General features: G+C 46.7%; 1 protein-coding gene, 1 long non-coding RNA gene and 1 other non-coding gene across 3 annotated transcripts; 2 read left to right on the top strand and 1 right to left on the bottom strand.

Moving 5' to 3' along the window:
• The first annotated feature begins 1,409 nt into the window (after positions 1-1,409).
• On the top strand, positions 1,410-7,065 carry rpl18a (ribosomal protein L18a). The gene is made up of 5 exons (XM_040152633.1): positions 1,410-1,529; positions 3,735-3,914; positions 4,937-5,066; positions 6,528-6,637; positions 6,907-7,065. The coding sequence occupies exons 1-5, from the start codon at positions 1,512-1,514 to the stop codon at positions 6,997-6,999; spliced, it is 531 nt and encodes a 176-aa protein (XP_040008567.1). The 5' UTR covers positions 1,410-1,511; the 3' UTR covers positions 7,000-7,065.
• On the top strand, positions 3,530-3,661 carry LOC120804320. The gene has a single exon (XR_005709433.1). It is a non-coding gene; the product is annotated as a small nucleolar RNA SNORA68 (small nucleolar RNA).
• Positions 7,066-9,966: 2,901 nt separating the features above from the next.
• LOC120802133 lies at positions 9,967-11,256 on the bottom strand. The gene is made up of 3 exons (XR_005709197.1): positions 11,220-11,256; positions 10,563-11,141; positions 9,967-10,427 (listed from the first exon to the last, which is right to left on the bottom strand). It is a non-coding gene; the product is annotated as an uncharacterized LOC120802133 (long non-coding RNA).
• Positions 11,257-21,391: the final 10,135 nt, after the last annotated feature.

Genomic DNA, 21,391 nt, shown 5'->3' with positions numbered 1-21,391 from the left:
CAAAAGCCCCAGGTTCACTGTGTATCAGCTGTTTGTACCGGTTATGAATCCAAACCACTGGCGTGCAGACAGTTTTTTTTTGTTTTTGGCTGCTTGTTTGTTTTAAGACTATTATTATTTCACTATTTTTATTGTGCTCATGTGTATATGTGTATATTTCTAAATACAGTGTGTTTTATTTAAAGTAATCAACACACTGAAAACCAGGGGGAAAGTATTATTATTATTATCATTCTTCTTCTTCTACTGTGGAGTCGCAATAACCATTATTTTCATGACCTATTTATTAGTTTTACAAATACTTCCATGTTAGCGAATAATTAATTAATGGTTCAAACAAAGGCCAAGGTGACGTCTTCAGGCGTCTTGTTTTTTCCGACCAACAGTCGGAAACAAAAAAACTATTCAGGTTAGTATCATACAAATCAGAAAATTAGAAAATATTCACATTTGAGAAGTTATTTCCGGTCAATTTTTGCAAGTTTGGCCTTAGAAAAAAAGATCTGAACAATTTATTAGTTATCAAAATTGAAAGTTAATTTTCTGTCGATCAACAAATTGATTAATCGGCTAATCATTTCAGCGCACTGGTTGGTTTCTGTGTGTCTGGGGGAATAAAAAAAAAAGTGACACGTACAGTGAGGGTCAGTGGGCCCCCGGGGTCCCACGGGAGGTTAATCTGGCCGCGACTCCGCTACATTTATCTGGCAGGTGTGGTTAGTAGTTAGGCTTCAGATCAAGACTTCACATAAAACAATGGTAAGGAATACAAGGCACTGTTAAAGCTTAAGTCTGTTTTACCAAAGAGGGATTTCCCTATTAAACTTCTCAGATCATTTAAATGACCGTTAAATAAAAAGAGAGGAAAAAAGAAACGAAAGTCCCAAAAAAAAGACTTAAAAGGGCAAATTACATATTTAGTTGATTTTTGAAGTGGAAAGTAAATTCAACCCCTGCAGCAAACTGATATTACAATTATTTGTGGAAACTGGAAATATGGATCATTTAACAGCGTTTTCTCCTTCTGACAGAGTTAAAACAAAAAAAGAAAAAAAAAACCTGGACTAGATCAAAATTAAGACTTTTTTTCTGTTTTCACAAACGTTTATCCGGTGAACAGAGGTTTTAAACAGCCTTAGCGCCTTTTCGCCGTGATGTCTAACGGTGACTCCTGTTTCACAACGGCACTCATTACCGCATCTTTCCGGTAAGACGTACCGGAAGACAGCCGCCGAGTGGTGACCCTGCAACACCGAAGCATTTAAACCGTAAGCTCTTTAAAACACATATTATGCGCTAGCATGTACGCGTTGTTATCGTATGGACGAAGTGTCTGAAACCGTCTTCGATCCGGCTGAAGGCTTCCGTAACGGCTCCGGGTCCGGGTCCGGGTCCTCCCTCCTCCCTCCTCCCGGTGCTGCCCTCCCTCCCCCGGCCCCTCCGTCCTTTTGACATGCGCAGTCTCCGCCCTTCTGCTTCCTCTTTTACTGTGGCAGTGAGCGAGAGACACCATGAAGGCGTCTGGCACAGTACGTAAAACCCTTTATTTAACCATATCAGGTCGCAATACACGACCAGAATGAACAGGTGTAGTAATATAAGGTTATATTCTTCCGATTTCTGCATTAATGCGTCTAAAAAGTCGACGTTAGAGCGATAATATAAAGCGTTTTCTCGCCGATGCTTTGGCGGCTACAACATGGCGTCCGCGGTACCATGTGGACGGCTGTGGCTGGAGACCGGACGGCGTGTGTCCTCGTGGGTCCGGTGTGAAACGGCAGATATTCACCTCCAGTTAAAGACGAGCCGGCTTTCCCGAAAGATCCCGACTTGACTAGTAATCGTGCTAAAACGGTCCGCTACGCGCATCGCGTGGCAGGACACGTAGCTAACGTTAGCCGCTAATGTGGTGCTAAATGTGGTGGGTTTTTATCTCGGCATGATGGCCGTGTTTTTAAATGCTTGCTATTTATTTCACTGTCGTTTCTAAAGTCCAACGCGTTAAAGGCGTAGAAAGGCTGAAACACCACCCCAGCTGTGCGGCTCATGTATTTTTGTTGGGGAGGGGGGGTTACTTGTTTTTGCAGAACACCTGGTTTAACAAAAAGCCAAACGCAGATAATTCGGTCGTAAACAAACCCCCTTTGTGTTCAGGTTAATTCTGCATAAAGTGTGGTGTACACCCCGGGACCGTTTCTGCTCCACACTGTGAAGCTTTGAAACAACATAAATCCTCCCTGTGCATTTCCAGGGGAATGTCTAGGACACGAGACCATAGATCTCACGAATATCACAAAATAATTCAACGGTTCATGCGAGAAGCAATGAAAAAATATTCTTTCTGTAAGACGTTACATTTGATAAGCCATGCATAAGCCCACATGTCTGAAACTGTAGAGAGGAGGTGTCCAGAGTGTCTCGAACAGGGCTTCAACTAATCACTATTCTCATTATCGATTAATCTGCTTACTATTTTCTCAATCGACTTGTCAAGTCTGCATAACAGTGACAAGTGAACATGTTTTCCCCAGAGTCCAACGTGGCGTCTTCAGAAAGCTTCTATAGTTCGACCAACAGTCAAAGACTCAGGTTCAGTTGACTATCATGTGTTACTGACACTGGGGGAACCACAGTCATCAAATCGGAGTCATTTTTAATTGAAAATCGACCAAAGCAATTCATTGATATTCAAAGTAGTTGATTAATTTTCTTGATTTGACTAAGCACTGAATAGATGCAGCTCTGGTGTCAGTATAAATGCTCTGGTCTCTACGCTGTGTGTGAGATTTATATGGGGCTGCAACTAACAAGGGTTTATTTTAATCGATTAATCTGCCTGATTACTTTCTTGAATTAATTTTTTCTTTGGTGAAAATGGTGAAAAACACCAGTTGATATTCCTCAAAACCCACAGTGATCAGTTTGGATCATTTGTTTCATTCGACCACCAGTCCAAAAGCCAAAGTTCATCTATCAGAGAGAGAAGCTTTGCATCCTGACATTTGAGAAACTGGAACCTGCAAGTATTTGGCCTTGTTACTTGCCGAAATTAATAAATCGACTAATCGCTTATTTAATAGGTGTAGATTGAATAATGGATTAATTGTTGCAGCTCTAGATTTATGCGTGAAATTAAATTAAGATTCAGCTCCAGAATGTAAAAACATCAACACTTTTTATATTTGTTTAAAACTACATAGAGCAAAACACAGAACGTACCGCGGAGTGAGGAAGAAAAGGAGAGAGAGGAGGTGGTAGCCAAAGTGCAGCATATGCAGTTTGTAAAATAACAGTGACTAAACTTCTTGTTAAAACAAAGTTAATTCCCTCTTTATAGGAGGAGTACGGATTCTACATTAGATCATATTTTACTCCCATTAAAATATGTTGTCAACGCTTCTGGAAAGTATAAGAATAATAGAAATGTAACACTTTAAGTGCTAACATGTACCTTGTTAAAGAGAAGTCTTCTCTAAATCCACCTAGGATTTAACAGAAAGGTATAAAGTTCTGTATTAACGTCACTACATTTGCACCCAAACCCAAAGGTCATATCATTTCAGTGGTATGATTTTGTCTGGTGTGCAGACAGAAAACCGATCCTTGTCGCCTTTCTCTGAAGCTGCAGTGCCGTTGAAAGTGAATTCAAGGTTCAACAAATCTGACCGTAAATGCCTCATTATGTGCACTTTTGCACGTGTATCCTAACAGATGTTGTTTTTTTCCGCGCCCAGCTTAGGGAGTACAAAGTCATTGGGCGCCTGCTGCCCTCTGCCAAGAACCCCGCTCCTCCTCTGTACCGCATGAGGATCTTCGCCCCCAACCACGTCGTGGCCAAGTCCCGCTTCTGGTACTTTGTCTCCCAGCTGAGGAAGATGAAGAAGGCTTCTGGAGAGACAGTCTACTGTGGCCTGGTAGGTGTCTGTAGATGAGCGGCACAAACCGGACTTTAAAATCTGGAGGTGCTACATTGAACGTGCCAAATGTCTTTAGGTCCTTTGAGTCCAGTACGCAGGTTAAAGTGGCGAGACTGTGTGTTTACCATGAGCATTAGGACTGGACAGTGCGGCTGGATCCAGATTTCCGGCCCCTCACGGACTTAGGTTATGTTTAAAGTCTAGTGTTTTCGGTCGTCATGTCAAGTCCGCGAGGGGCCTGGGCTTCAAGGAGATGAAACGTGCCGTGAGACGAGCCCTCGGATCAACCGCTTCACGGTCTATTGAAGTCCCGACCCTGTAACCAACCCGTTTACGTGTTTTTCTAAATGCTTCTTAATGGTATTGCCATTGGCAGTAGATGCAGGCTGCAGTGTGTGCAGGGTTTGTTGGTTTACAAAGAATAACAGCTGAAGGTTAAAACACGAGGGTAAATGTTGTTTGTGCATCAACACTTTCCCTTCACTTAGGCTACCCCAGCTTTGAGGCTTTTGATATTGATATTAATATCAAACCCTAAACTAAGGCTGCAGCTGGGAGCTATTTTCAGTATTGGTTCATCTTTCAGTTATTTTTATTTATTTATTTATTTTAAACAAGCCATGTCTGTTATCAAACAGCTGATTATTTTTGCTATTTTTGGACCAATTGTTTCAGCTCCAACCTCAGCCGAGTGTCCTCACGTCGTGTTGGTTGAGAAATAAGACTAAACAAGACTTAGACGTCTAACTTACATGACTAGAGGCTTGTTGGGTTTTAATTATTTTCTATTATGTGGTTACATCCATGTTGACATGAATTATAATAGGTCTTGAGAGCAGAGTCCAGTTTGCAGACCAGGCGGACTCTGGAAGTCTTGTGGTCTCTGTTGCAGATGTTATGATTTGTGGTTTTAAGTCAGAAGAAAAACACCCTTTGGTTGTTTTTACTCGTGTTCAAATAAGTGAAATAATTGACCTGCGAATGTCTAACGGTCTGCTGTTCTCGTTGAATTTGGTCAGGTCCATGAGAAGACGCCTCTGAAGGTGAAGAACTTCGGTATCTGGCTGCGTTACGACTCTCGCAGCGGCACCCACAACATGTACAGAGAGTACAGAGACCTGACCACCTCCGGAGCCGTCACTCAGTGCTGTGAGTATACGCAACAACTATGGGGACGACTGACTGTGCAACATCTGGATTCCGGTGATTTTAGTAACGTACTTCGTAACGTCTGGGGACTAACAAGGCACAGAGTAAAATGATGGTCAAATGTGAGGCAGCAGAGACGGAAATATCCCGACTTCCAGCTGAGTCGAGCTCGAGCTCTTCCTTCTCCCCGACGTGTCCAGATACGTGATCCATAATCAATACAAAAAGTTTAAAGATGAAGCACACTGATTCAGAGCTGATTCTGTATGATGTGATTCAGCTGAGATTGTTTCCAAAAAGTATTTCAGTTTCTACACAAGAACACAGGGCAACTGTTTAGCCAGTGACGGAGGAGGATCACCTTTCACTAAAATGACAGGTTCCTGACTCGGTTTCATCCTCCTGAGTTTAGAACTTTCAGTCATTTCATCATCAGCTCCTGGCTTCGACCACTGCCCTCAACTGGGAGGACTTGGCGTAGCGTTACTTGCCTCGTGTCGACTGCTCCTGTCACTAACTTTACCGTCAGCACACGGTAAAGTTGACTTGCCAGTAGCAAGGTGTGTGTGGTCCCGTTGGCAGATTAGTAACGGTGCCACGCGCTACAGGTATCAGGCTGCAGGTGAAATGCAGTAGACGCCGTAAAGCCTGGCGCTTTTTTCGGTGCGGGCATTTTCTTCAGGGGGTTTATCGAAGTAACGAGCCAGAGACGGGAACACGGAGACAGTGAGGGCAGTTCCTGGAGCTGTGTCAGTTTCTGCTAAATCGTGCACAGAATTTGGGGTTTTCTGTGGTCGTATACAGATGTCCCTACATCTGAGTATTGACTTTTTGATTCGTATTGATTACATGCACCCAACCCAAAGACGTGCAGGTTTCAGGTTCCAAACCCCCATTTCCCCCGGGCTGTAAGAAAATCATAGGACTCTACAGAATAGCTGAATGATGATGATAATAATAATCTTACAAAATTTAGGCCTGCAACTGTTACTTTCATTATTGATTCATCTGCTGATTGTTTTGTTTTTTTTAAGTTGTTTTGTCCACAAAATTCCAGAACATAGTGAAAAAAGGCCAAAGGCCACGTCTTCACACCATCGGTGCAAAACCCAAAGATTCAGTTTGAAAAGCAACAAATCCTCATCTTTTCTGTGCTAAAATGATGATTGGGTCGTCATTCAACACTTTGTGAAATCTGTGTGAGGACACGGAGTGGCTGAGGTCATATGAGATCCTTTCTTTCTCCTTCTTTTGTTTTATGAAGTAACCACAATGAGATGAAGAGCAGAGAAAGGAGCGTTTGGTTTCGTGTTGACCTCCGTGTCTCGTGCGCTGTTTTCGTCATTTTCAACTCTCGTGTGTTGGAAGGATGAAGGGAGGCAAAGTGTAGCCCGCCCGATTTGTAAATATGCACGTAAACTCTCGTCGGTCCAGTCGTGTAAGGAAGTCCTTGTGTTTCAGATCGTGATATGGGAGCTCGCCATCGTGCTCGCGCCCACTCCATCCAGATCATGAAGGTGCAGGTCATCGCCGCCAACAAGTGTCGCAGACCTGCCATCAAGCAGTTCCACGTAAGTCTCCGCACGCTGGTCTGTATTTTCTGAAGGTGTGGCGGGTCTCTCTCTGGACTGCCTCCACGGTTGTCAGCTCCAGTTTAAAAACCCGCCAGACAAAAAGCCAGATTCCTCTTCCAGATTTCCAGCTTCCGTCTTCAAACCTGGCGGTTCTGAAACTGGCGACATGATTTAATAGCTGAGGATTTTCTGAGTATTTGAAATGACCTTGATCGCATCTACGCTACCTGTAAACTGAAGATAATTTCCTCTGCCTCCTCCTGCAGGACTCCAAGATCAAGTTCCCCCTGCCCCACAGGGTCCTGCGTCGCCAGCACAAACCCCGCTTCACCACGAAGAGACCAAACACCTTCTACTAAAACAGTTTTTTCACTTTGTGCGGGAAATAATAAAACTTCTATTATAGAAGAAGAGCTGTTCCAATTGTTTTTTTGTTTGTTTTTTTTACCTCGACACCAAATTCTTACTGTAATATCTGTAACAGTGGCTTTGTTCTCAGTCTTTTCTGGTTCTGAACACACCTCGCAGAACGACAGCAGACTGGGATTTTTTTCTGAACTGGGTAGTTTGAGTGGAAAAGTTTGAGAATTAAGTCAAACGTTTTAGCAAAAAGAGTCACAAATGAATAAGTGAACAACTACTGACTGACTGGGTCTGACCAGTTTGAAATGTTGAAACTCAGATTTGAGCATTTGTACCATCTCCTCTGACTGGTTGCTGAACATAGTACGACGATGTACGGCTGCTTTTTGAGGAAAAGCTGTAGATGTTGAGAATGAAGTTGTAGCATTCAGAGGGAAAATATGTTGGAAAGCAAACCTTGAGAAAAAATAAACAAAAGAACCCTCAAATGTTATGCAAAAATAACGAGGCTTAAAAACTGAAATGTATAAAAAGCAGAAAGCGAAGGTTAAAACAATTTGCACCGTCTAAAAATATTTAGGTTTATTTCTTTAACATATTTTCATTGAGGGGAAAAAATAAACTTTTCAGGTTGTATCAAATATTTGATGTAAACCATTTTGTCCAAAGTGAAATGAAGAAACCGCGTAAAAAATCAGATTTACAATAAAATGAGCGTCTGCTCTGTTGGACGGTTTAACCACTGAGATGCTGCATCTGATCAGATCCAGTGGAAAGGCTGACGAAGATGGGGCCCGGCGGCCACAGTTGTGTCGTCTGACTCTGACCTTTGACCTCTGAGGTGCCCTGATGGTTGTGAAGCTGCTGCCGTTGCACTGTCTGTCCACACGATGGCGGTGTTGCCTAAGGCGTTGAGCTACTTCACCTTCACACAGGTAAATCGATCAGTCAGTTCCCTCAGTAGCTTCACCTTGTAAAGATTTGAAATGCTCGGCATCTTACAGATTTCTGACCGGACATCTCTACATTTAATTTGGATTTTTTATGTGTGATTTATTCGTCTGATTATAGCTGTTTGTAATTATTCCCCACAAACGAGGAATCATTCAGGTGCACAAATAGTGACGCGTCCATTTGGTTCACTGGCTGGTGAGTTGCAGAACTAGAATCAGACGATTAGATGTGTAACTTCCCTTTTAGAAAGTAAACTCCCTTAAAGAGTCAAGTCTCCCGCAACGATTTCAGAATCCTCCCCCTGTTGTCGGCCCGTGGCTTCATCGGGGTCATTTTTGGTCTTCGTCAGGGTTTAGAAAGGACCCGATGACCCTGCTTAGGGTCACAAATTGACACGCATCCGTCCGAAAATAAACATTACTTTCCCTTCTCCACGAACCTTCCAGTCGGGTGAAAATTCCCACCGTACTAAAATGGTAACAGCCTGTCAGACCGCCGAAGCCACTTTCTTTCAAACAAGCACCCAGCGACAAATCCAGCAGCTTCCTGGACAAACCTTGGCTACTTCCCGTAGAAGAGAGTCGCCAGTGCTGCCCCGTGACGGCGAGGTCGGGCTTTCCCTCCGCAGGCAACACCTCTCTGTTCATCTCATTCAGCCGAGCAGACGAGACCGAGCTTCTCACTTTCTCTCTGATCATTATACAGGTAGCTACACCTGAAATCATTGTCTCAGTCGTCGTCTTCAACTTATGCGTCTGGTGACTCTGTCAGTCGACGTTGCGGTTGTAAAATCAGGATTTCAGCAGAGCGGCAGCTTGGAAATGGCTCGGAAGTGACCGCTGGTTAACATGTGGTCCTAAAAAAAATTCCAAAAAATCCCAAACAGAGCTACCTCCTGAATGTGCAGCGGGAGTCTTTCTCCCAAAGACGTGGAGCTCGACGGGCAAAGAAAGATGTTTCGTTCGGTCCCCAGCACCGAGAGAACGTAGAGGATGAGGTGGACTGTGTGGCGTGATAAGACCGGAGATGTGCAGGAGGCAGCCTGTCCATCTGAGGCCTTTTAAGACAGAGGCTGGATTTGGTTCTGGTACCGATGCGAAGACGCCGGGGCAGGTGTTAAAGGATCAGGCTCCCTAGACCTTGTCAGGACTCTGGAGGGTTTTGGACCAAATGTAGACCTTTTTGTTGCTGTCATGATTCAACCAGATGCCCAAGTTTTGATGGTTCCAGCCTCTCAAATGTGGTAATTTGCTGCTTTTCTTTGTCTCAACATGACAATAAATTAAATCCGTTTGGACAAAAAACAAGACAGGAGATTGCGAGGAGCGTTGTTCTCTGTTTTTCGGATGTTTTACAGGCCGAGCAACTAATCGATCTTAAAAAATAACGGTGGGCCGCAGGCGTAGTTTGCATTGAGCTCAAATCACTGCTGCGTCTAAATGGAGCCATGACAATCAAATTTTGAGTCGGACGTTGGCCAAGCGGGACAGTTTTTATTTAGAAAGTGGAAGTTCGTTATCAGGCGGCATGCCGGGAGCAGGCCTTCGCTTCAGTGCGGGTGTGGAGGTGATGGGCGTTCACCGGCCGCGTGCGAAGGAGACGGAGCAGCGGGTGGCTGCAGAATAGGCCTCACTCAGCGTTGGAACACATTCTTTTCAGTGAGTCACAGTCATAAACATGTAAAATCATTACAGATACATGAAAAATAGTCGAAGTCTGTGCTGACTTCACCGTGAGGCACGTTAAAACCAGTCCAAACCAAACAGCAGAAAAATGGGACTCAAACTGACGATTCTGATGGTTAATTAAATTCTAATATACAGCCGCATGTTTATGAGCCGGATCCAACCATTAGCGCTCGCTTAGCAGCAACATTTTCCGTTGTTTGTGAGCGGGTCTTAGGGCACGGCGCTTCTGACAGGAAACAGGTTATAGCTTCAGAAATCAATTCCATACAGAGACGCTCGGCGTACGCTGCAGCTTTTTTATTGTGGGAATTAAAAGAATTAAGAAGAGAGTTACATTTAAACGTTCTCAGGGTTTGGAGCAGAAAGTGAAAGGTAGCGGTTCCCAGCGGAGCTCGTTGTGAAAGCGGCATCGGCAACAGCTCAGAGGCCGTTACACACGACCGGCCGTGCTCTCCGCCCGACACAAATGTTTGGAATCCTGGAGCCTCGCCGCTGCAGATGAAATGCTCTTGGTGAAGCGCAGGCCTGCCGACGGCTCCCACGCGGAGCCGGGCAGAGGAAGAAGCCCGTCGTGTTTTGAGGCGACGGTTGAGGACGGACGATACGGAGCCGGTGCCGGGATGATCACGTTCCTGGTGACCGATAAAAATGTCATCAGCCGCCGGCCGTCAGTCCTGGTCCGTCATTGCCCCTGCGTGGACGCCTGGGGGTTGCTGTTGTCCCCACGTGAGGAGGTGGGAGTCGGTGCGTCGTCTTCTCCGGTGAGGACACTGTTATCGTAACTACAGACACGGAAATGGACAGAAATCGCAGAGTAAGACCCCGGTTGTCATCGTCCAGAACTGTCCCTAAAAGCCCACCAGTCAAACTGTATTTCAATCTGCAGATACTTGAGTCAATTTGTCCAAAGACCTTACCTTGACATACAGTCATATGGGATCGACGCGTGACCCCCTGTCTGTGACAGTGTCTTTGTGCAGCGGGTTTTCATGTAGCTCTCTGTTTACTGCCCTGACACAGAGGGGAGTCCTGACTCCAGCTCTGAGGGTTGGAGCTGACCACAGTCTGGTCTCGGCCTCTGCCAGGTTTACTGTTCTGCGGCGTGGGCCGAAGGCTTGAGGCGGCCGGGAGGATTTGTGGATCCCCGGCCTTCCAAGAACTCTCCGTGGGCACCGAGCGGCAAAGCCTTAAAGCCACAAAATCCACAGGGCATAAAGGCTGTCAGTGTCGGAGCTTCAGGAAGCAGCTGGCAGCCAAAGACCAGGACAGACCGGTTTGACGTGGTGATAGATGTGGAAGAGGTGGAAGGTGGAGAGGGTGGTTGAAGAAGGGAAAAGTTATTATTCATCCTGCTCCAAAGACGCCGTGTTGTCGGCCCTGGGGACCGACTCTTGACCTCTCTAACCACCGCGATAATCGTAGAAATGTGGATAACGGAGCACATTTTCAGACGGTCTCCTCTGGGAGACTTTGACGCTGTTGCACCTTGTTTGTACCTAAAGCAGAGGACAGAAGTCGCTGAGCAAAGGCCGAGAGCTTGAGACAGAGGTTCAGACCCTGGCAAACCGCCTCACCTCCGATCGCTGCGTAAACTGGACGTGATTGACGGATGGTCGGTTTCAGAAAGTTACGAAACCCGTGGAATCTCGCCGAAGCCTCCCCAGCTCTGACGCTGTAGAGGTAGAGGGGGAGCGGAGGGCAAAACTCTGGGGGTGAGAATTAAGACCAAGAATTCGGAGGAATTTTTTTCCCATCAAATCTTCTCTTTCGCAGCAGAACTTGCACAAGAGACACAACAATCACGTATATGACAACAAACATACAAGCAGCAGTATCTCAGCCATGTTTTAAGAGCATCGTCACTTAATTCCTTCTGCCAAGGAGCCTCTGTTTTCACCTCCGTCCGTTTGTCTCTTTGTCTGATTGTTTGTTTGTTTGTCAGCAGGATTTCGCCTAAACTACTGAACCGATTTTGCACATGAACCCGGTGGAGGGACAAACACACAAACCACCAAACAGGCTGAAAACAAACAACTTCGTTCTAAAAATAGTCCAACTTTTGTTCCCGTAATATGGCGTTCCTAAATTCTAACTATAATATTATATAACTACAATAGTAGCTCGAAGGCTACTAAGGCTGGCCAGCCGGCGAGCTAACTGCTAACATGCTAGCGCTAGCCAGGCTCGATAACCCGTCAGGCAACCTGCCTTTTGCTGGACAATAATTGATAGTAACTAACAACACAGTTTAAGAAAGAGACGTGTTCTCAGCACAGGTGGTCCGGTCTGAGAACTGTCCTTAGACCAGCTCTTTAGAGCGGTTTACAGCCTTACGGCCTGAGGGGGGTCAGTTCGCCGTAGGGCTGGACGTTGTGAAACGGATGCCTTTTTCTCAAAGGTCAGCCCTTTGGAGACGGGGTCAGGACCCTGGACCCGGACCTTGTTCGCCGAAGCCGATCTCACTTGTTTTCCTCCCATGACCTAATCCACAAATTATGGAGCTCCACTTGAACGAATTGATTTCAGTCCAGATTTTGCTGTCATAAATACTGGTTTAACCGGGCGCTCGGTTTGGTTTCTCCCCTGTCACAATGAGCGTTATATGTCATAGTTATTATAAAAAATTGGAGGCCAACCAAGTACCGCGGTTGGACTTGTCACATAAAATCATCAGTAAGCTCATCACATTTTAGCAGAGGTCTAAAACAACTCATAATCATTACCACTGTGGCAAGCTGGCTTCTAAATAATCTTTGTAACACTCCAAATGGAGGTCAGGATTTTCCTGAGAGGTTTCCTTACAGAGGAAAAAAACCGAGAGCATGTTTTAAACACAGAAGTACCTTTCTTCAGTGTGGAGAAAGAGAGAAGAGTAACAGCCAGCTCAGCTATCGGCAGCATGGCAGAATCCGCAACCTGCTGACTCAGACTGGGCCCGTTTGATTGACTGGCTTTGAGTTTGCCCAGTTTTCTGCAGGAGGAGAACGAAGCGGGGACAAACCAGGACTGAACCCAGACCACGTCTAGGTTCTGCTGCAGAGGAATGTGCTAAAAGCTCCGTCCGCACCAGCCAAACGCTTTCCCTCGCATTAATGTTTCTCAGAACCTCCCACGAATCTTCGGACCTGCCGGAGCCAAGACGACATGTAATCACAAAGATCAACAAAGCCTTAACAGCTTTTACAGAGGATCACCATGACCGGCTGCAGGCCAGCTTTATAAAGAGATGGAAACACACACACACGGGCTGTTATGAAAGGTGAATCATTTTCTGATGCCCAGAACACAGAGTTTTTGTGCATGAAACCAGGAAACAGTTTTCTGAAGGTTTTCTGAGCCACTTGAGTTCATCGCTAGAGTCGGTCTAAACGGTGGCATCTGGTGGCCAGAAGCTGGTACTGCAACCGTACGGACAGGACTGAGGGGGAGTCTGAATGGAGAAAAGAAAACGGGCAGGTATGTTCACCAGCTTAGTTCAGGCCGAAACACCAGGCGGATGCAAGCTGCAGCTGGGATGTGACGACGAAAAGTCCTAAAAGCTTCTTCCTGAAGAAACTATTTCTGTCCAATTATCACACAGCCAGTAAATACTCCAGCACACAAAGACTGTACGAGCAGGACAGAGAGCTGGATGAACGAGGGGTTACAGGGGGTCCCAGCAGTCCGTGGTGCACTGAACGAGCTCATCTGGAGTCGTGTTAACTTTCAGAAAACATCACAAAGTCACGCTGAGGGCAGAGCGGAGTCAACTAAAGAGGCTCCAGGTTGGTCGGGTTTCAGGCCCCCGAACCGCCTGACACGGCGCCGCTCGTTGGTTTTGACGACAACTGGACACGAGTCCAGGCAGCTTTCATCTGAAATCTCATCGTGATGAAACGCACTGTCAGCTCCCGTCGACGCCGCGACGAAGCTGCAGACCGGACTCACAGAGGAGGCTTTATTCGGGAGGGAGGCCTCTGATCTTTCTGCCCATCGTATCTGTTACAACAGCCCGGCTCACGGGCTCGGAGAAGCGAGGAGCTTTGACGGAGGAGGGAAAAAAAGGAGAAAAAGTCCTCGCTCTCGGCGCCAGGACGGTTGGGAATCGGGGAGACGAGGAAGGAAGGAAGGTTAGAGCAGGAGGGACAGGGGTCAGGTGACGCCCCTCAAATTTAGATATAACAGCAGCACTGGAAGAGGAAAGGTAACGGGACGGGCGGCTACGCAGAGTCGCAGCAAATACACATGAAATCTAGAAAATATCAAATGTAAGAGATGCACAAGAAAAAAGCTTCCTCGGGGAACAAGCTCCACAGATGCAGCCGAATCCCCCAGAAAGAGAAGAGTCCACTTTCACGCTGAAATTAACGCGCTGTAGGTAACATAATAAATGTGTGAAAAAAGGACTCAGTAACTTTAATAAACTACCAAGTGAAATATTCACATCTGTCTTCTAATGCTGGATCCTTCAGGTCGCTGCTCACCATTTGACGGAGTAGAGCCTCGTCGGACCGACTGGGGCCGAGTGTCGGCGCCCTCAGCTGTGGGTCCGTGGATGCGGCTTCTGGCCAGTTTCGGCGGAGAGTCGGTTTTCCAGGAATCGCTTCGGACACGGGGAATCGCACCCGTGGGCTTGGGTTGATTTCTGGGGCATCGTTCCCCCGAGTCTGGCCTGAGTACCCAGACGCCCGGTTTTGGCTCCCGACCGCGACCAACATAGCACTAAACAACAGGAGCGTGAAGCTGCCTGGAGGAGGCGGCCTGGGGAAATGTTGTTAATGAACATATCTGAAAACAGAATTAATTGGTTTTCACAGATTGATATTTTTCTTCTCCTCATTTAACGCAAATTTGGCGCATTTTCCGCAATTTTGTACCGTTCCTTTAAGGTCACCGGATGGAGGACGCACGTCCCCGTCCAGTGGTTTCACGTACGTTGTCAAGTGAATCTTTCGATCCGAAGCATTAATCTTCGGACACAGACTCGAGACCGTTTCCTGTCCCGATCGATCCAAAAAACATCATCTTAATGCTTCGTGTGACAACTTTGTTTGTTGAGGGTCTGGATTTCAAAAAAAAAAAAGAAGTTCAACACCGTCGGCAGACTGTCCAACGCTTGGACGCACATCATTCAGACCTTCGCCAGGCGTGAGGACGACCAGCAGCAGACAGACAGGCTCTCACCTAGGAAAAAAAAACAGCCAATCACAGGATGCCAGCAACACCAGCCAGCGCGCACACGAATGAAGGCCAACGAGCTCCTCGAGTATCTCTGAAAAGGGCTCTTAGTAAAAGTAGGTTCCCGTTATACGATAACGCCGAGTTTTTAAACAGCAGAAGCAGAAAATAAACTCATTTCTCATCGGATTTAATGAGAAGTGCTTCACTTTCTGTCGTCAATCGGTCGGCTGGTTGTGTTTGCTCTGCGCAGACCCTCCTCTGCCTCGCTCAGGCTGAAGCTTCTTCTTCTTTGGTGTCCTGGAAACCTTGGTGTTGTTGTTCAGGTCTGCCGGACGCTCGCTCACACTTCAAAACGCTGTCCGGTTGTTTTTGGAGAGACTTCAGCTGGACGTGTCCCGCCCCGTTAGCATCTGTGCCGTTAGGAGTTAATCAGTGCGGCCTCGTTACAGGAGAGGATGTTGGTTTAAAGACGCAAACGTCAACAGACGGTTAAGTGCAGCTCGTTAATCCCATTAACATGCGAGAAAGTGAGTGTTTGTTCAGCAAATTGGGCCAAATTATTCAATTTGTGCGTTTTGGAAACGGTGTTTGGAGAACTAATTTGTGGAGGACATTTTCCACAAAGAGAAGAAAGACAGAGCTGCTGTCTGACACCGGAGTTTAGAGAAAATAAACCAGATCATGGAGACAGAAAGAGAGACTAAATGTAGTCCAAGCGGTGTCTGTAAGTGGCATAAATAGACTCTCGTTTAATCAGCGAGAGCGGATGTGACCGACCACCGTGTCTTCAGTGGATTAACCAAACAAACCTGCAGTAAAACACATCCCGATCCTGCCGCTGAGAGACGAGGACGGACGGGAACGGAACCGCGAGACTGGGTCTGTACGGCAACTCGGAGCACCCGGTCAAGGCTTGGGAGACGCCGCGATACAGGACGCGGCCTGTCGTTTTTCCGGCATTTAACCCAAACCGGCGTCTTTCCCCCGATATCGACCCACAGATAAAAAGGTTCCCGATCTCCAACCCTTCTGATCACAGCCACGAGGAAACCAATCAGTCAGAAGGAGAAGAAGCAGAGACCCTGAACCACAGGCCCGTAACAGTCAAAACACTTGAGGACAATCAGGAGACACTGTAGAATGAGTCCAGGTTGTGTGAAGGCTGAGTCCGGTACAGACCACAACAGGCCCGAAGTAGCCAAAGGTGTTTCAAAATGTTAGTAAAGAAGGGATTTCGTAGCATAAACCTCACGACACGTGAGACGATATTACGACGACTACGATGTGAAACGCCCTCGTTCCGCGAAGCTCCAGAACAAAGACTGGAGATAGTGGTGGCAGCTCAGGAATGTTTGAAATGGGTTCTGAGGCGTATGCAACATGACGGTGGCCACATTTTATGGCTCTTTAGTCGCCGTTGGGCAACAGGCCGCAGCCGCAGTGAGGACCAGTTTTTCATCATGAGTCTGTTTATGATGATGCAACATAAATCCCAGCTGCTTCAACACCACCTGATCGCTTTTCTTTTGCAGACCTCTAGTGGTCCTGCAGAAGAACTCCACAACAGACGCGCTCTAAGCCGCGAAGCCAAGCGTGACCAGCGCCGCTTCCAGCGGCGTGAACGCCCCTGAAGGCGCTGTGCGGACTCTCCCCCTGCTGCCCGCATGACGTCCACGCGGGCTGAAGTCAGCAGCGAACTCGCCGAGCAACAGACACAAACAGAGAGGAAGAAGATCGTTTACAGCAGAGAGCCGACAGCCGGGACGCCGTCCGCCCACCACACCCACGCTGGAGGCTTTCGGCTCAGGCTGATGTGGTGTCTTTTGGCTTTTTACTGAAACTTACGGACAGTATTTCATGCAGATAGGTTGCGGTGTCTGACATAACGTCATGTTTCTCTCATGACTTTACCCCGAGGCGTCACTTTCGCCGTCACGGCAGACTGAAATCCTCCCTGCAGCCTAGACGTTGGACGTCCCTCTGCTTTTTTTCCATCTCCATTAATCCCCGCGAAAATCCCACCGGTTCTGATATTTACCAGTCAGACGTTGCTGTTGTCAACAGGTTTGTCTCGTCTTCGCTGACCTCAGCCTCCCACTTCTTCCAAAAAGTCCATAAACCGGGAAACATTCTGCTGAAGTGACACACATTGTACGTGCCTACACTTTAATGATCAGTCCTTCCTTTCCCTCCTTTTCCCTCTCTTCCTTCCTTTCCTGGACTTCTCTCCTTCTTCTGTCCTCACTGAGGGGGTGACCCGACCATGAAACTAAACTGAACTTTCCTTCACGTCGAGTCCTTGCAGCACATAGTTGACTTTTTACTGCCGACGCTCGTTTAACTTTACTTGAAAAACGGGGCGAAGGCGGGATTTTTACGGCGTTTCAAGGGAAGGATTCCATCGCTGTCATCGGGATCTTTTTTCGTATTTGTTTCGGTTCCTTTCCGAAGAATGTTGCGACAACACGATGGCGAAGAAACGAGAAAGTAAATTAAACGAAAGAGTGAGACACTGAGCAGCCAGTCAGGCGTCTTGAAGCAGAGGAATGAGTCTCGGCGATGGACACGTTTGTGTGTTACTCATGTTAAATATGGAGCTTATGACGTTAGTCCACAATGCACAGTCCTGCAGTGTGGAGACTCGGTTTCAGACACCTCCTGGGTCTGGCTCCCGACCGGGCCTCCTGGCGTCTCACAGCAGCACCTGCACGTGGGCCAACACCAAAACCAGGACCACCAGCAAGTCCTGCTCCAACAGGTCCCCGGGTGAGCAGCGTGATTAGAGGTGTTAACAGGAAAATAAATAAATGGCAGAAAAGCTGAATGTGTTTTTCTGTCAGATGGAAATCTTCCCTGAAAACGACCCGCGCAGCCAAACCCTGTGTCATCTGCCCTCGCCTGATCCAGAGCTTTCAGTCAGCTCACCTGCTCTTCGTCTGACGCTCAGGGACGCACACTGGCATCTGAGCCTACGTCAGACTCCAGGGACTGCCGCTCATGATTTTTGGCAGTTCAGACGCTGTGTGTAATCCTGTTCCCGGAGCACTGGCAGCTCCCAGTACCGACGTCCCAGTGCTTCCAGTCCTGCAGGAGACCGGAGTCGGGTCTGGCTGCTGTCAAACGCTGCAGGCTCAGAATGTATCTGTGACCTTTTTAGAGGAAGTCTGGGCATCGGCGCGGTGTTAACAGCAGCGGTAGAACAGGATTTGACATAAACCAGTGTAAAAATACTCGCTAGCACTTTATTTTTACGGGTCCTACATTTTCCTGGAAACTTTCCTCATGATTTCCTAAAAATTAGCCAGTATTTAGCTGCTAGTTACCAGGATGTTTCTAAGAAAGGTCTACGCAGCCTGGAACTTATTACAAGGGAAGCGGAGAGAGTCAGAGCACCTGCTAAAACTAGTAAATGATGTGGTAGGTCGGTGAAAACCAGACAAAGACCAACAGAACTTCTTCGTGTGGATTGAGCTGCCGTGCGTCAAGTTAACTGTTTAACGGGCACTGCCCCGTTTTACCTGGGGTTTTCAGCTGCAGTGGAAATTTCCTCTGCCGCGTGTTTCAAACTGATGACGATCGACAAATAAAAAACGCACTCCAGGACGTTAAAACCTCGCCGACTCAGCGGTTACACACACACACACAAACGCCTTGCTACCTGACGTCCGCAGACCGGACCTGGAAAATAAAAATGACTCAGGGGGACGTTGTCTATCTGTTCAACTATCAAGGAAACTCTGATGGATACTGACGTCAGTTTATGAAGCCTTAAGATCTTTCTTAACTCAACTGTAATTAGCAGATGCTGTAGCAACACTTTCTCCAGGTACCAAATTTCGTGGGCCTGTCTTGAAATAATCCTCATCATTTACGGCTAAATACCGGCAAATTTTTAGAGAAGTATGAGGAAAGTTCCCAGGAAATCAGCTGGAAAATAAAGCGTTGCCCAATACGCCAGCACAAGTAGAACTGCTGCAGGTTTTAATATTGACGTGAAAGGCGGGAGCAGAGGTTTGCGGCGCGCACAGAGCCCGTCCTCAGCGGAAAAACAGCAGCATCGGGCGCTCTCTCAGTTCTCTCTTTGGCCGTGCTCACCTCCGCAGGTGTCTCCAGTTCTTCTGTCTGATTAAAACTCCGCTCAGGCTGCAGTTGGACTCGAGCTCTGCTGGATCGAAACGAGGACACCGGACTCCATGGACTCGTTAGGATGCAGGTATAATTGCTACCTGTAGCTCATAACGTCAGACAGTCTGCAACGCGGCCTCCTCTGCCAGTGAAACCACGTGTGCGTGGACCACGATTTCCTTTGGTCCCACGGAAATGTTTTACAAGAAAAGAGGTCAGAGAATGCAAAGTAAAGCAAAAACAGGAAAACACATGAAAGGCAGATTATGCACCAGAGTCCTCTGGGTAATTAACAAAACGATTAACAGCTGCAAAAAAGGTTTGCAACTAATTGGCCTGTCTGGTTTTTTGGGATTGTTGTATTAATGATGTTTAATCTTCTTTTCTTTTTCTTTTAATGACCAAACACTGATGGACATTAAAAGAAAAACTATTTTGGAAAACGTTCATATTTATGGTTAATCTGAAAAAATGTTAACGGCTGAAAACTGAATGTGAAGTCTCCTCGTTCACAGATGTGATTATACCTGTAGTTTATATGGTCAAAAATGACTGACTGGCCCTTTAAAGCTCCACGTACGAGAGTCTGCATTCAGAGCCAAAGAAAAAAACCCCAACGCTTGAGCGTTCATGATTCATTCTGCTTCAGCTACAACCTGCAGTGCTTCATTATTAATGTCAGCGGGTTTTATTTTTCAGTGCCCTGCCAGCAAAGGTGGCTCGGTCCGTCTGAAAGTCCAGACCGGACTCTGAGGGACGGCGCTAACATCAGAGAGAGCCGACAGAAAAAACTCCCGACAAACAGCTTCACGCCTTTTCATCGAGTCCACGCTGAGCTAAAGTACCTGCAGACAGCCGAGAACGCGGACGCCTCTGGTTCCTGTCTCTGCTCAATGGACTCCTCTGTTCCCCTCGAAAATAAAGGATGAGGGGTTACAGACTGTCCACCCTGCACTCCATCATCCTCTCAGCACTGGAACAGATAGAGGTCTCTCTGAAACCAGATCCCCACTGAAGAACTCTGGTTTTGTACTTTTGTATTCAGTATCTCCGGTAGTTTAGACTCAGACGTTTAAATTCCAAAGCTTCTGAGTAGGGCTGGATTAAAAAAAATCCATTTTCCAATCAAATGCAATTTTTACTTGATCGATCCGATATCGATTCTTGTATCTTGTGCAACGAGCAGGAAAAGTTGACTTTAGGTGAAGAAGTGTCTGTGCTCAAACACTGGTCGTTACAGTGGACGTCTGTCTGCTGCCGACAGTCCACGTGTAGCTGTACGAGACGGCGTTGTTTTAAATGTCCCCAATGAGGGCGCGGGGTTTTATCATTCTTGCTCAGCTGTTCACAAGTAGACCTAAACAACACAGACGTATCACGTCCTGATCGTTTTTCTAACCGAGGAATGAGGTTACAGGTTAGTCGATAGTGTGACTTTACTCAGTTTCACGTTCGTCTTCAGAGCTGACAAACGCTAATTCAGCAACAAGTCGTCTCTCTGTTCAGCTTAAAGGTAGACGGACCAGACTGCGACGCTTTAGGACGCCTACATTTTTCCAGCTGTTGTTTAAATTTGCATAATTACAATGTCTCTGTTTCTGAAATTAAAGCACAGAACAAATAAATAGATTTTATTAAAAACAAGGAATCAGTGAAGTGAAGCTAAATTTCCGACTCGTCCAGCAGCTGAACTCCTGACGTTTCTTTCTCCAGTGGAAATCAAACATTGTTCAGGACGTCGGTCCCAACTCTGTTGCAGAAGTTCCCATCGACGCGTTGCACCTGCAGGTTGCTTTGCTTTCACCTTCTGTCCGGTTCATCCCGAACCGGCTCCCTGCAGTTCAGGTCCGGAGGCTGCGCTGGTCTTTCGTCGCGTGAGGCCGCCGTCTGGTTCCGTTCCTCTGACGTTCTGGGTCACTATCGTGCTGTGGGACGAAGCCCCGACCAACCGGTCTGTCTCCTTCTGGTACTTGTCTCTCTCTCTCCTTTCTGACTCCAGTAAACCAGTGACCGCTTATTGTCCAAGTAATGCTTCGGGTGGGGGTGTAGCAAAAGTCGGATCCAACACAGAGGGTTTGTCAGTCGTCGGCTGAAGTTGTGGCTCCTGTAGGATTCGTTTGCATCAACCTTCGAGGCTTCATTTCCTTCCACTGCTGCAGGAAAAGCTGTAAAAGAACCAGTTTCTAATCCATGAAAAAATCCAGTTTTCTATGAAGGTTACAGGATTTTTCTGTTTTCAGTTTACCAGTGACCTTTGTACCAGCTATGGTTTTTCACTGGACTTGAACTAGATTCAATTTCAACAACAACTGGAAAAACGGGGGTGTCCTAAAAGTCACTAAGAACCAGTAAGATCCCAATAATAACAAAGCTGTGTTTTACTGATTATTTAGGGGCAAATGGTTTCATTTAGACGGAGTGAGATCGCTGCCTTTAGGTGATGAATTTCCTTAAAAAACCA

The sequence above is a fragment of the Xiphias gladius genome, chromosome 2, assembly GCF_016859285.1.
Source record: "Xiphias gladius isolate SHS-SW01 ecotype Sanya breed wild chromosome 2, ASM1685928v1, whole genome shotgun sequence".
NCBI classification, from domain to species: Eukaryota; Metazoa; Chordata; class Actinopteri; order Istiophoriformes; family Xiphiidae; genus Xiphias; species Xiphias gladius.
This window is presented reverse-complemented; position numbering and strand designations above follow the sequence as displayed.